The 14,661-nt window shown below is 43.1% G+C and overlaps 1 protein-coding gene across 1 annotated transcript in view; it reads left to right on the top strand.

Moving 5' to 3' along the window:
- Positions 1-14,661, top strand: part of MYOM2 (myomesin 2) — a 268,492-nt gene that overhangs the window by 121,539 nt on the left and 132,292 nt on the right. Inside the window, exon 2 of the mRNA XM_083177359.1 lies at positions 13,979-14,106. Within this exon, the coding sequence (XP_083033485.1) occupies positions 14,000-14,106 (107 nt within the window). The 5' untranslated portion in view covers positions 13,979-13,999. The remainder of the gene's footprint in view (positions 1-13,978; positions 14,107-14,661) is intronic.

Below are 14,661 nucleotides of genomic sequence, written 5' to 3'. Positions count from 1 at the left end.
ATGAGAGCCCCCTAGATTTTGAAGTCTTTTGAGTATCACAGTGAGGATCTGCTGTACATCACCAACAAATGATATATCCCCCTCAAGAGTCGGATGAGCATTGATGCAGTTGAAAACTTGCATTTATATGAATTGGGGTATGATCCTGAGCAACTACACGTGTATTTGTCATGGACACTTGGGCAACTTCCTTTTTTGCCTCTCTCAACATATATCTAAACAAATATTACATGTATTTATTATAATTCATAACAATTTCTGGTACTCTTTACCTAGAACGGCGCCCGCGATTGGAATCGCGGGCGTCGGGGGTAAAAAATCGCAACCATCGCGGGTAAATCGCGGGTACATAAAAAACGGGTGCGACGCGATGCCCACGATGCCTGCGATTTTCCCATAGGGATCAATGTTAAAATGGTGATTGACCGCGATTTTACTGTTAAATGCCTCAATGCCCGCGATTTGGCCATAGGAAACAATGTTAAATGGGCCACAGAGCCCTAATAGTGCCCTTTAACTCTAAAATGGCCCCCACAATTGTTAACGCCACCCCACGATCAACGTCAACCCGAAGCGTGGCGAGCGCAGCGAGCCCGCGAGGGGCGGCGGTACGCGTCCTCCGACCTTTTCATGCCCCACTATCCACGTCGGCGTGGAGTTGAGAATAGAATAGTGTGGCGAGCGCAGCGAGCCACCGAGGCCCGAAGCGTGGCGAGCGCAGCGAGCCCCGCGAGGGGACGCGGATACCTTCACAGGTAAACGCGTCCCTTCGCGGGCTTCACAGGTGTCCGCGTCGCCACGGACACCTGTGAAGCCCGCGAGGGGACGCGTATAACTGTGAAGGTATCCGCGTCCGCTCGCCACGCTTCGGGCCTCGGTGGCTCGCTGCGCTCGCCACACTATTCTATTCTCAACTCCACGCCGACGTGGATAGTGGGGCATGAAAAGGTCGGAGGACGCGTACCGCCGCCCCTCGCGGGCTCGCTGCGCTCGCCACGCTTCGGGTTGACGTTGATCGTGGGGTGGCGTTAACAATTGTGGGGGCCATTTCAGACTTCACGGTGACTATTTGGGCTCTGTGGCCCATTTAACATTGTTTCCTATGTAAAAATCGCGGGCATTGAGGCATTGAACACTAAAATCGGGTCCAATCTCATTTTTAACATTGGTCCCTATGGGAAATCGCGGCCATCGCGGCCATCGCATCGCACCCGATTTTAAGTGCATTCGATGGTCGCGATGGTCGCGATGGGCGCCGTTCTAGGTAAAGAGTACCCAATTTCTTACAGTATATAGTACAGCAAATTCCATTGCACTTTACAATGGGATACATCTCTATATATAAAATAATACGTTTTTCTGTTTGATTGCATGGAAATATCTCCAGGTGAAGCTGCTGAATCTTACACAGTAGTATTGAGCTATTAGATCACATAGGGCCAGATTCAGACTCATTCAGATGGCTGCGAATGTGCACCCCACCCAAACATCGATAAACTGTGTATGCACATGGTATGCTGTGTGCAAGTGCAGGGTCCCCTTGCGTATGGACTGTGCAAAGGGAAGCCTTCCCTTGCCGTACACAGCGTGACTTACATGTGGTGGACCCCTGGCATTTGATGGGCGTGCCCACAAAAATGGTGGGTGCACCCATAGAAACGCTGGGCGGGAACTAACACACGCAGGCGTACCCCTGCATGTTCGAGGTGGGCACATGACAGCTCTAGCCCCAAAATTGCATCCATATGAGCAGCCGCCGTGCGACTCCTGGGTCACATGGCGGATGCAAGAGCTGAGCAGAGGAGGAGAAATCCTATGATGGTAAGTAAGCATGAAATGATTTCTCCACCGCGCAGTCGCACGCAAACTCATCGGTGGGATGGGGTGGTGAGACGTCAGTAACCTGCTCATTTAGCCCCGGACACGCAAGCTTTATATATATATATATATATATATATATATATATATAAATATATACATACATATATATATATATATATATATATATATATATAAATATATACATACATATATATATATATATATATATATATATATATATATGGTTATTGGGCTTGAAAACAGTAAATAAATTACTGAAACGTTGCCAAGCAAACCCCTGCTGTGGAAGCTAATTTTTTCAGAGTACCGCGCCTGTTGTCATATACATATATATATATATATATATATATATATATATATACACATACACACACACACAAATAATTTCTATAGATACACCCCGTTTTAGGCTTTGGAGTGTCATGCATGCTGTAATATATGACACTTGTGCTTGTGTATTGGTTGTATGAGTTGATGAAGCTACTGAAGAGTTCCGTAGTGGCCTAGTAGCAGCAGGCGCCGTCCTGTAAGCTCCCCAGTGCATGTTTAAGTCGTTCCATGGACAGGGATTTGCAGAAAGTGATTTTGTAGATGGAAGTCTTAGCCCTGCTGAATGTTTAGAACAGCTGCAAAGGCTGCTTGGATATATCATGTCTAACACATGACACTGTTGTAGAGACTGGAGGAGAAAATAATTGTCTGTACAGTATGTCATTCTACCAAGTTGAGATGTTCTGTGTTTTCATCATACGTCAACCATTTAATGACCACAATCATATTTTCGTGGGTGACATTTCTATATGCACCTTTTGTAGCAAATGATATTTATCTTTTTGCATATTTGCATCAATCACAGTTAAGTTAAATATTTTTGAATTTGTAGATTGTAAATCTTATGATACTGTATGTGCCAAGTATACTGTGCATGCCCTTTGCTTACCCAAGATGACAAATTCTGTTCTATCAGACACATGTTTAAAGAAATTTAGCTTTAGGACATCTGTAAGCATGTTCAGTATAAATTGCATATGAGGTATATACAGTATTAACCACATAAACTTACATGTTTCTAAGTTATCCAAGGCTCCCGTTTCAGGATAAATTGGGGTGGGTGGTCATAATAGTTAGTATATTCATTTAAAAATACTAACACATTGATTTCTACTTTCTTACTACTTGTTTTTTCAAGTCACATGCTACACGTATGTAAATAGTTTTGGTTGTGTGGTTTGAAAAAGATCTGTTATATGTTATGTACAGGTAGTTATCACCTATTAGTCACTGAATGGCTTCCTTTAACATCTCCCGCTGTCCACAGGATGCTGCGGTTGAGAGGTTTGGGTTTCTCACATTGCTGTAAATGGGTCCCTGGACGGTGACCTGTGTTACCCATTTACACTGCCCTCCAACAGGGGTCATACTTGTGTGCAACCCTGTTGCCCTGGTTGACCCAGCAGTAAGACCGAATTTTAAGACAGAGTTGGTGCAAAAGGGGTTTAACTTAATAACTTGAACCCTTCTGGACAACACAACACAATGATAAAATCCAAATCCAATGCAACTAACTAGGAAAAGTAATAATCTAATTGAAACCAGTTACCTCACAACAGACCAAATCTATATAAGAATTCTTAGTGATCACAACAGAATGCTTATAAGCTATCACTCACCAATCCAAGGAGGAACAGCTGCTAGTTGGGAGCAGTAGGGCTCATTAATACACCCAGGTGTTGATTCACAGACATACATCGCATTCTTCCATGGAGAGCACTAGTTTAAAGACATAGGGGGAAATTTACTAAGATGTGTATTCTACTTATACTACCAATCAGATCCTGTCTACTAAGTAGATTCTGATTGGTTGCCCATAAGAACATCACATGTGAAGTAGAATACACATTTTAGTAAATTTCCCCCATAGTGTCATTTAATAGATGTATTGTATACTCCGGTCATGGGGCCTGTTTCAGATTTGGTTGCATTTACTGCTGCTATATTTTGACGTGCACATTTGCTAATATGGGCAGAAGTAACCTGAGTATAAAGACATCTACTACTGTGGACTCTTTTCTGTCCGATGACATGTAATTGCTGATCGGTACCATCCTTGCAAATTGGGTTATGTTGCAAAATCTAAGTGTGTCTGTAGAGGAAGGCTCTCCAGGGATGTAGAGGGTTCTCCGGTAGCAAGTTAAATCTCAACTGCTAATATGCCATTTTCTACCTCGAAACACAGTCTTCTTGTCACTCATTTTACAACTAATCCCTCATTGCCAGTGGCATTGCAATCCACCACTGCTCATGAGCACTTTGGTGCGCAGTAAGAAAACATTAATGTGTACAATACTAACTTTGCAATCGCATCCGAATTATGTCAACTTTACAAAATAACCTTCCAGGAATTGGGGTATATTTCCACAGTGTTGTAGGATTCTACAGTACATATCACAATCCACACAGCGCCAGAATAGATTAAGCGCAGGAAATATTTATTGTAAAGAATAAAAACAGATTATACACTTACAGCGGGAAGCTTTTTACAGGCTTGGCACAATTCACAGCTGTCCCACCGATCAGATAGCAGGTTACTAGATTCTTAGGATGTCTGTCACACTATTCAGGGGTGAACCTCCCCCTTCATCAGACATTGGAACACCAACTGCAATTCCAAGCATAGACGGATAACAACACAGGAGCAGCAGCTAATAATGTAAGCCTGTTAGAATGTTAGGGTCTACCCTATTACACATTACAGGCTACTGGTTTCTACTGGCCTTCTGCTATTGTACTAAATGGATTTCTTCATCTTTCTTACTTCATGCTGTGATTTTCAACCACCGATTTACAGATTATTGAATTATTATTTATCAAATTGTTTTTTATATTGGTTTATACTTTCCTACTCTCCTGGATCGGCAGAGCGTGGGAAGTCCAGGCAGCCAATGAAGTGATTCTTGTTTAATTGCATCATCCTAGCCATGTTCATAGCTGTATAATGCTGGTAATCCCGCCAATCCCCTGCACCACCCTCTTGCCTTTGAGCTAAACTCACATCTCCCCAGTTGATGGGCAGCAGGGAGTGGCGGCGAGTTATTTGCTGTGCATGGGTCGGACAACACAAGTATGTAGGAGCTTTATTCAAGAAGGCTGGGACCCGAAAAATGGTGGAGCTGTGATGGCCGTAGGCTAACCTTACCACTGCTACTGCAGCGTTTTCTGCAATGTGATCACAGTTTAATGCATCCTTTATTTAACTGAAATCATTCAACTTTAGTTCTTATGTGTCTGCAACCGAATAAGCACACACACACACACACACACACACAGATTAACCTCATTTAGGGGCCCATTTATAAATAATATTTACAGATACCCTACCCTTCAGGAGGTACCTGCTGATGTGTCTATCCTACTGTCTATTTGCTGCTATGTCTCACTTATGGCTGGCTACATACTGTATCACAAAGAGTACCAGGATAGCAGGGGCTGGCTGGCAAGTTTTAGCCTGGGGGGCAAGATCAAAGCACTGGCCCATAAGAAACAGATGATCCTTAAATGAATAGCAGACAATCCAGCATGTCCGCTACCACTGCACAGTAAACATAGTGAGCCTACCAATATGTGAAAGACGATAAAGGTGCACTTATTGTTTTTAAGAAATAACTTCATGATTTCCTTAACCATATCATAGTATGGTGATGGGAAAATCATTAGATGTTTGCGGTTATCATAAAATGATCTTCTCTATGTTATCTGCTATTACACAGAGAGATTCAATGTAAATGTAAATAAGTGCTAGTTTTAGCAAATTTGACACTTAGGGGGAAATTTACTAAAGGAAATTTGTAAAAAAAATAGGTGTATTTGTATCCAGAAATACACTTATTTTTGACATTTACTATCCCAAAAATACGGCAATTCGTATTCGTATTGATAGCACATCAATACAAATACGAATTGCCATATTTTCGGGATAGTAAATGTAAAAAATAAGTGTATTTCTGGATACAAATACACCTATTTTTTTTACAAATTTCCTTTAGTAAATTTCCCCCTTAGCACATTGGGCTGCTCTATGTCAGAGGAAATGGTGGGAAAGCAGGAGAGAGGAGGAATAGTGGGAGATGGGAGAGGAGGAATATTGGGAGATGAAAAATAGTGGGAAATGGGAGAGACAAAGAATAGTGAGAGATGTGAGAGGAGGAATAGTGGGAGAGGAGAAGAGAGGAGGAATAGTGGGAGACATGAGAGGCAAAGAATAATGGGAAATGGGAGAAGAGGAACAGTGAGAGATGGGAGAAGAGGAAAAGTTGGAGACGGGAGAGAGGAGGAACAGTGAGATGGGAGAGGAGGAATATTGGGAGGAGGAACAGTGGGAGACGGAAGATAGAAGGAATAGTGGGAGACGGGAGAGAGGAGAAATAGTGGGAGATGGGAGAGAGGAGAAATAGTGGGAGACGGAGAGAGGAGGAATAGTGTGAGACGGAGAGAGGCGGAATAGTGGGAGACGGAGAGAGGAGGAATAGTGGGAGATTGGAGAGTAGGAGAAGTAAGGTGGGAGATGGGAGAGGAGGAATAGTGGGAAACGGGAGAGAGGAGGAATAGTGGGAGATGGGAGAGAGGAGGAATAGAGGGAGAAGGGAGAGCAGGAGAGAGGGGGCATCTATAATGCATTGTCCCAGAACTCTAAGCCCCTGCTGTGTGTCCAAGACCTATTGACTCCAGCAAACCCCCCTCCCAACCCACACACACCTTAACTCTTTTACACACATCAACCCCTCCTGCTTTTACATACAGTGCACCGCCCCTGCTTTTACAGGAGTGCACCACCTAATCCTGACAATTTTACCTTACCTCACACATACGTGTCAGCACCAGCGGCAGCGTGGTCTTCAATCTCAGAGGCACCAATTTCCTTACAGCAGCGGCTGGCCGGGTCTTCTTTATAGGGGAACACCTTGTAACAGTAGGAGAAGCTGCCGGGTCTTACATCTGAGCGGTGGCAGGCTGCAGCGCATGGGTGCTGAGGCCACGCCCACCGCTGAGTACAGTGACTACCGTCCTCCTCTCCCGTGGCCACTCCTGAGTACTGCTACACTCAGCGCCTGCTGTCCGGCGTGTCTGCATATCTAAAGGTGCCCATACACGTTACAATTATTGTATACAATATTGTATACAATATCGCATCTCATCCGATCTCGGTTTTGCGATGACATCAGATGAGATGAGATCTAGTACAAAAAGTACGTGCTGCACATACTTTTTGTACTAGATCTCATCTCATCTGATGTCATCGCAAAACCGAGATCGGATGAGATGCGATATTGTATACAATATTGTATACAATAATTGTAACGTGTATGGGCACCTTAAGGGATTGGGTAGGCTTTGTGGGGCAGCGGGACACAGCAGGCTGTGCCCTTCAATGCACCGGCTGCACCGCCGATAGTAGCCCTGATCCATCACCCAGGCTCTGTTTAAAGTTTAGATTGCCACTGCCTTAATGATGCACAGCTCCTGCCGCTGCCAGCTCCCGGCTGAGCTACTTTTTCCCTGCCCCCTCATGAAGCCCTCCTAAGTGGCCGCACGCAAGGTGAGCAGCGGCCGCATCCAGTAGCTGAGTAGGGGCCGCATCCTTACACTGACAGCCGGGGAGGGAGGCAGGCAGAAGATCCTTTCCGGCTGTCAGTGCGGCCCTAGTGCTGCATAAATGTACTAGCCCGGGGGGCATATGGCACCCTGCCCCCCGGCCCAGCCCGCCACTGCAGGATAGGGATCTATAGGATCCCGCCCTTGCACTTACAAGCAGACCACTCTAGAGGAGACCACAAATGCATAGTAGCAATGCAGATTTTGGCAGATAAAAGTAACCACTACTTTAATGCCATAACTTTACTTTTAATCATTTAATTTATCACTATATCGCGAATAGAGGCGATAAAAAATGATGATAACAAAAAGGTCCCTTTGACATTCTTGCTCTGGTAGCTGCTAAAGTCAGTTCATAACAATGCAGGGCTGTCTAGTTTGGTCCATTTTTCCATTCTGTATCTGGACACAAAAACTGCACAGACCTGTGTTCTTATAAATGGGCTTTAGGCCTAACATTTTCAAACGAAGATCTACTGCAGGATTCATGTATCACAGATGGTAGTAATGTAAAAATCCATGATCTTTATGGAACTGGGCATACCTGTGTCAGGTATTTCCCAACTGCAGCAATAATGATATCAAGTGAGTAGCAGAGTTTTTCATCACTGCTGGTAAAGACTTTAGTTACAGTTACAAATATTTCCCTGACTGATGTATAGGAGTAAGTTTCTCAATACATGGCATACTGTAGTATTTACCATGCAGTGTTTATTACGATTAGGGGTGTGCACCGGGCACTTTTCCGTGTTTTGGGTCTGGATCTGTTCGAAAACACAGCCCCTCCGTGTTTCGTGTTATATGTTTTGGATCTGTAATTTAAAAAAAAAAAAAAACATAAAAACCACTAAAATTGTAGAAGTTTTTGCTCCTATGCTATTATTACCTCAATAACATTAATTTCCACTAATTTCCAGTCTATCCTGAACACCTCACAATGGTTCTTTTAGACCAAAGGGTTGCACCAAGGTAGCTGGATGACTATGCTAAGCGACACAAATGGGCGGCACAAACACTGGACTGCTATGGCACACTTGGCAGCACCCCATGAATTATACGGCATACTTGGCTCACCATAGGAATTATGCGGCAGAGGTGGCTCACCCCAGGAATTATGCAGCACACATGTGGGCACACATGGAATTATACGGCACAGACTGTAACATCCCTGGACTGACACGGCACACATGGAATTATACAGCACACATGAAGGGACTGCTCTCCTGGACTGATACGGCAACTTATCAGCACCCCATGAATTATACGGAACACTTGGCTCACCCATGGAACGATATATGACACATGGCAGCACCCCTGTTATACAGCACACATGGTGGCACTCCTGGACTGATACGGGACCCTTGCAGTAAAAAAAAATTTTTTTTATTTTATTTAACAAAAAGGGTAGCTTCCCAGGACTGATATGGCAGACTTAGCAGCAACCCATAAATGATACGGCACACTTGGCTCACCACTGGACTGATACAGCACCCCTGGTATGATATGGCACACTTAACAGCCCTTGCAGTAAAAAACAAACCAAAAAAAATACCTTTTTTAATTTAATAAATAAAATGGGGGGCAGTTCCCCTGGACTGATACGGGGCATTGGGCAGCACAGCTGTACTGATATGGGGCAGCCTGAAGTAAAAATATTTTTTTTCAGAGAGCCCCTTAATTGTCCCCCACAGCAGTCCAATATAACACCCCCCTTAGTACTGCCCCATAATAATAACCTTAGTAATGCCCCCTTAGTAGTTGTACCTTCAGTAGTTCCCCCTTAGTATAGTTTCCCCAAAATAGTTACCCCTTAGTAGTTGTACACATTTCCTCCACCAGTAGTCCCCCCTTAGTAGTTGTACTCTGGCCTTTACTTGTTTCCTGCTTAGTAGTTCCCCCTTAGTAGATGTACCCTTTAGTTTCCGCATCAGTATGTCCCCCTTAAGCAGCCCCCGTTAAGTTAGGCAGCCTCCATTAATTCCCCCATTAGTTGTCCCCCCCCGTAGTTTGTCCCCCATTAGTGTTATTTTGTCCCAATAGGCCCCTCTCTGCAGACAGCACGGCAGCATGCTGTCTGAATTTCACATGCTGAATGAAGATAGGGCAGGAAGCCGGCACTTTTAGGGGGGTATTCAATCATTGTCGTGCTCCTGCAGCCATCTCCCGACGGGGGAGATGGATGCGGGGCCCTATTCAATGCTGTCTTCCACGACAGCATTGAACAGGGTTTCACCGCAGAACGAGCCCGACATCACAAGCTGTCGGGCTCGTTCTGACGAGAAAAGCCGGAAATAGGCGAGCTCCTGGCCGGAGCTCGTCTGTTTCCGTCATCAACTCGCGGCCACGCCCCCTTCTCGCCGCTCGGCGGCCGGGACATTGAATCCCGACTGCCGAGCTCCGGGCGAGCTGACCGAGAACGGGACAGGGGCACGGCTGTCGAGCTTGCTTGACAGCCATTCCCCTAACATTGAATACCCCCCCTTAAAGAGAGCCAGTTTCGCGAGAATCCGACAGCGGGAAGATGACGTTCAGCATCTTTTTTACTTGGATTATCATCGGGACGGAAGCGAACCGCTTGGAAACGCTTTGAATCAGGTAAGTGCAGGTGCGTTCTGATCTCTAGGATCCGAACGCGCTCATCCCTAATTGCGAGGCCATCCTGCAATAAAATCCTTCTAATTTTTTTATTGCTGGCTGTATGCAAGTTGATTGACAGGAAGCTGGTGTTTGTGGGAGTGTCAGAGAACATGCAGGCATGACCAGGCTCTCATCAGCTCCGGCTCCCATCTGACTGCTTTTATCGCAGCTGCCGATTTAATCCTGGGCTACGCACAGGTTGCACACACTGGTAAAATTATTCGATGGTGAGCGATTTGTTTATGAATTTGCAGCGATTCATCGATCCAGCAAATTTTTGCATGCCATGCTAAGCAGTTCTCAGGCTTGCATGGGGCAGGATTTCACGCTGGGGGGGGGGGATGGCAGCATATACCTGATCGCAGGGCTCTGCACATTAGCAGCCCATCAATCAGGTCTGAATAACTCAACATACAACATGTCAATGCAGACAAGGGTTTACATGGGAATGTTTTAGCCAGCACCCCCGCTCACCCCCATCGGCATCCAAGTGTATGGTACAGAAAAAAAGTTCAATGTTGCCAAATGTTACCATTATTGCTTGTGTCGACTTTTTTCCATGTCGACCATATGATGTGAACCTAACCATACAATGCTGGCCTAGACCAGGGGTGGCCAAACCTGTCCTCATGATCTACCAACGGTGCATGTTTTCCAGGCAACCTGTGGATCTAGTAGGATTGAATGCAGCATGTTTTAAAATGTGACAGTTAGTAATGACTACAGCTATGCACCAGCTAGGTAACCTGGAAAACGTGGACCGTTGGTAGATCTCGAGGACCAGTTTGGCCACCCCTGGCCTAGACATTATCATTATATTGATACCGTTACAAAATAGTTAGGGTTTCCACTTCTTAGAGAGACATTCTACATCTTTTTCCACATCCATCAGTGGGATATCATGATATATATTGGTATATAAAAATACTGAACCTGAAAGTTTCAGTTCTCCTATGGAAGGAGAGTATTTAGAACCCACTTAATTCAAGAGTATTTTCTTTGCAACAGTGACAATAATTAGCGGAAGTGGTAGAATCCTCTTTATTCTAATCTCATTACAGCGTCTCCCATTGCGACCCACCCCATACATCAGAATGGGGCTTGTGCGCCTCATTCTTGGCAATGGGATGCACGAGCATGTGAGACGCTCATGCGTCCCAGTCCCACCATCCACAAGCTCCCACCAGCTATAGCGACATGGCGAGCTAGCGGCAGCTCAGAGAGTGGCTCCATCTGTAATAATATCATTCCCACAATCCAAAAATAAACTGGTAGGCTAATTGGCACCCAACAAATGAACCATAGAATGTCTGTGTGTGAATGTACATGTGGTAGGCAGCAGCGTAACTACAAATGCAGCTCCCCCCTGCCAAAAAAAAATAATTGCCCCCCACACAGAGACAGCGAAGGTACAGAACAAACAGTACCTGCGCTGCTTTAATCTGTCAGGCCCGGGAGGAGAGCATCCTGCTCTCTACTCTCTTAAATTGTTTTGATGAAATTAAGATGCTCAGTGTTGCAGTTGATCATTGATTATATGATTATTTTTCCTGTAGTGGACGTGCATCTTTTATATAATTTAAAATTTGGGAGACCTGTCTTAGCAAATGTGTAATTTGTCTGTTTAGATATGCCTCTTCGAGCTTTGAACACCTATGGCCAAATGTAATAGGGTATGAGAATTAGAAAGTGAGAGAAAGTGAGATATTTTGGGAGAGTTTTCCCAATTTTGTAAAGCGGCAATCATTTACACTGCACATCCAGGTGGATTTTGCCATGTAAATGATTGCCGCTTTAAAAATGGGAAAACTCTCCCAGAATCTCTCACTTTCTAATTCTCACACCCTTATACATTTGGCCCCGACTGAAAAATATTTGTCAGTTGTTCCTTGAAGAATTGTTCGAGATCAGTCAAAGAACTGTTCGAGTATAGTCTGCCTTTTTCAAGTCCATCCACAGATTTTCTAACAGAATTTGGTCAGGCCACTGACTTGGCCACTCAAAGACTTTTACCTAACCATCGCCAAGCCACTGCATTGTTTATTGGTGATATTGTAAGGGTCATGCTGGACTGTCAATCACCTGCCCATCTGCAACTGTTTAGCAGAGGGCTTGAACTACTTCCTCAAGAAATTGGGTGTATTTCGCAGCTTCCACCCACACAACATAGTGCTGTTACCACCATGCTTCACAATAGGTATGGTGTGTTTTGAGAGGTTTTGGTGTTCAGTCCAGAAATGTTTATCTTGGTAAACCTGACTTTGCAACCTACAACATTTTTTTTTGCAAAGCACAAAAGGAAGGCCAGCTTTGTGTAAATCTTGTGAGATAGTTGTCACCTGTGACGCTTACTACAGTCTATGGTTGTTTGGGTAGTTTGATAATTACTCCTCCCTGGGCAGAGAGGTAAAGGTTTCCACAAACCCAGACACAATAAAAACACTAGTTATAAATAATCTTAGTTTATTTAATAGGCTTCTGTTGTAGACACAGATGTCATATGGCTCTGGCTTAAGGGGATGGAAAAGTTGTTCAAGTTGGAGTATTGGCAACTTCTCACATACATGTGATAGCAAGCTCTAGACTGTAAACTTTTTTTTAGTAGGAACCTTAGCATCAATACATTACAAATATCAACATGGTTTTAAATTATGCAGAGGGCAGTATACACTTTTGTTTAGAACTTTACATATCATGTCCCAAGTAGTGCCAGTTACAGATGTCTCCAGTATTGCCAGTTACATATCATGTCTCCAGTAGTGCCAGTTACAGATGTCTCCAGTAGTGCCAGTTACATCTCATGTCCCCAGTAGTGCCAGTTACATATCATGTCTCCAGTAGTGCCAGTTACAGATGTCCTCAGTAGTGTTTTTTGCAACAACAAAAAACGCTATACATTCTGGAAACTATGGTTTTTGGAATAAATGGATAATACAATTTTTAAAATTTAATTTAGGAAACATGAAATTATAAAGATTATGGTGTTCAAAGATTTGCAGCAGCAAATTGTCTCTGGAAACTTTTTTAAAGTGTTGTCAACAATGCCTGCACCCTGTTTAATATTAGTAGATTAACAATTATGTTTGTTTTAATAATTTATGTGCATTTTATCCGATTATGGTTAATTGAAACATCAATTATACTTAATACAGTGTTTTCTACAACTAACATGCCGAATGCTTGCAAAATAATTGGTTAATGATAAATCATTTTATGATCTGTTACATTTAAGCTTTACTATGCCATCATAAATCTATTTAAGTCTTTCGACTTTCACTGATCAGATTTTATTTTCCGAAGTCAGATTCTATAGGAAAGACCGTGGGATCTATAATAGAACAGTGATCCCAAAATAAAGATCACATAAGTGGGTCCCATTTCTGTTTTCAGAATACAAGGGATTATCCAGAACAGAGTTTTCAATCTTGATTAAATCAAAAGCTCTCTAAAGACCGGTCATTTCAATGAATGTTAGAGATGGTATTTATTAAATGTTTATTTGAATTCATCAAGGAACCTCTTACATAAAGGAACTTGAAAGAAGGAAGGTAGAAAAAAATGCATCTCTTACATGACATTGAGCTATACTGAAAGCTTTTAAAAGCCGTCGACATCCTGGTATTATTACTGGGTATTTTAAGGACTGGCAAGGGTCCAGGGCAAATGCTACTGTGCTGTTACAAAATAGCTGTGATTGCTATGGCATAAGGCAATATTATGCTTTACTATATACATACATGTGTAACACTAGATGGTTTGCCTACATATTTTAAGTAACTACAGTACAGTTAAATAACTATGGTTATAAAATGCCTTAGGCTTCAAATAACTTTGCATTTATTTGCTACAGCTCTAAGGACAGTCTGACGCAATGTCTTCGAAGGCTGTCACTTCTTACCAAAAGAGACATAAGCATTATGACCAGTCGTACCGCAATCTGCAGACCAGATATGTAGTTCAGGAATATTCAGCGCAAAAGTAAGTACAGTAGTGTTCGCTTTAATGTGATGATTTACCTTTACTATTATTTATGTATGCCTGTATGTACTGTAGGAATCCCTTGTACTATAGTAAGGACAACAAGGGTAAGACTTATTCTTAGTCCACCACCAAGATCACCTCCATCTCTTACATGTCAAATCAAGCTGTTTATATATACGGCATTATATCTCCTTTATTCACCCTTATCATGTAATAATAAATACTGTATTTTTACTTCTCTGTATTTGTTTTTCTACAGTTTACTCTTTTATATGCATCAGGGCGCATTAACTAATATTGCTACTGTGGTCCCAAATTTGCATAGAATGACAGACAGCATTGAATCACTTGCTGTCATTGGGTAACTTGTATTGTTAGAATAAAGCTAAATCTAGATTAGTTGCTGTGCTTATGGACAAATTCTAACAATATAGGGTATATTTACTAAGCCTCAGATGGAGATAAAGTGCCAGCCAATCAGCTTCTAAATGTCATGTCTCATGCCGTGTTTGAAAAAATGACAGTTAGAATTGGGTCGGCTGGTACTTTTTT

The sequence above is a fragment of the Crinia signifera genome, chromosome 3 (genome assembly GCF_055691185.1).
Source record: "Crinia signifera chromosome 3, ASM5569118v1, whole genome shotgun sequence".
Taxonomy (NCBI): Eukaryota; Metazoa; Chordata; class Amphibia; order Anura; family Myobatrachidae; genus Crinia; species Crinia signifera.
The sequence above is the reverse complement of the archived record's forward strand: the minus strand, read 5'-3'. Positions and strand labels throughout refer to the sequence as shown.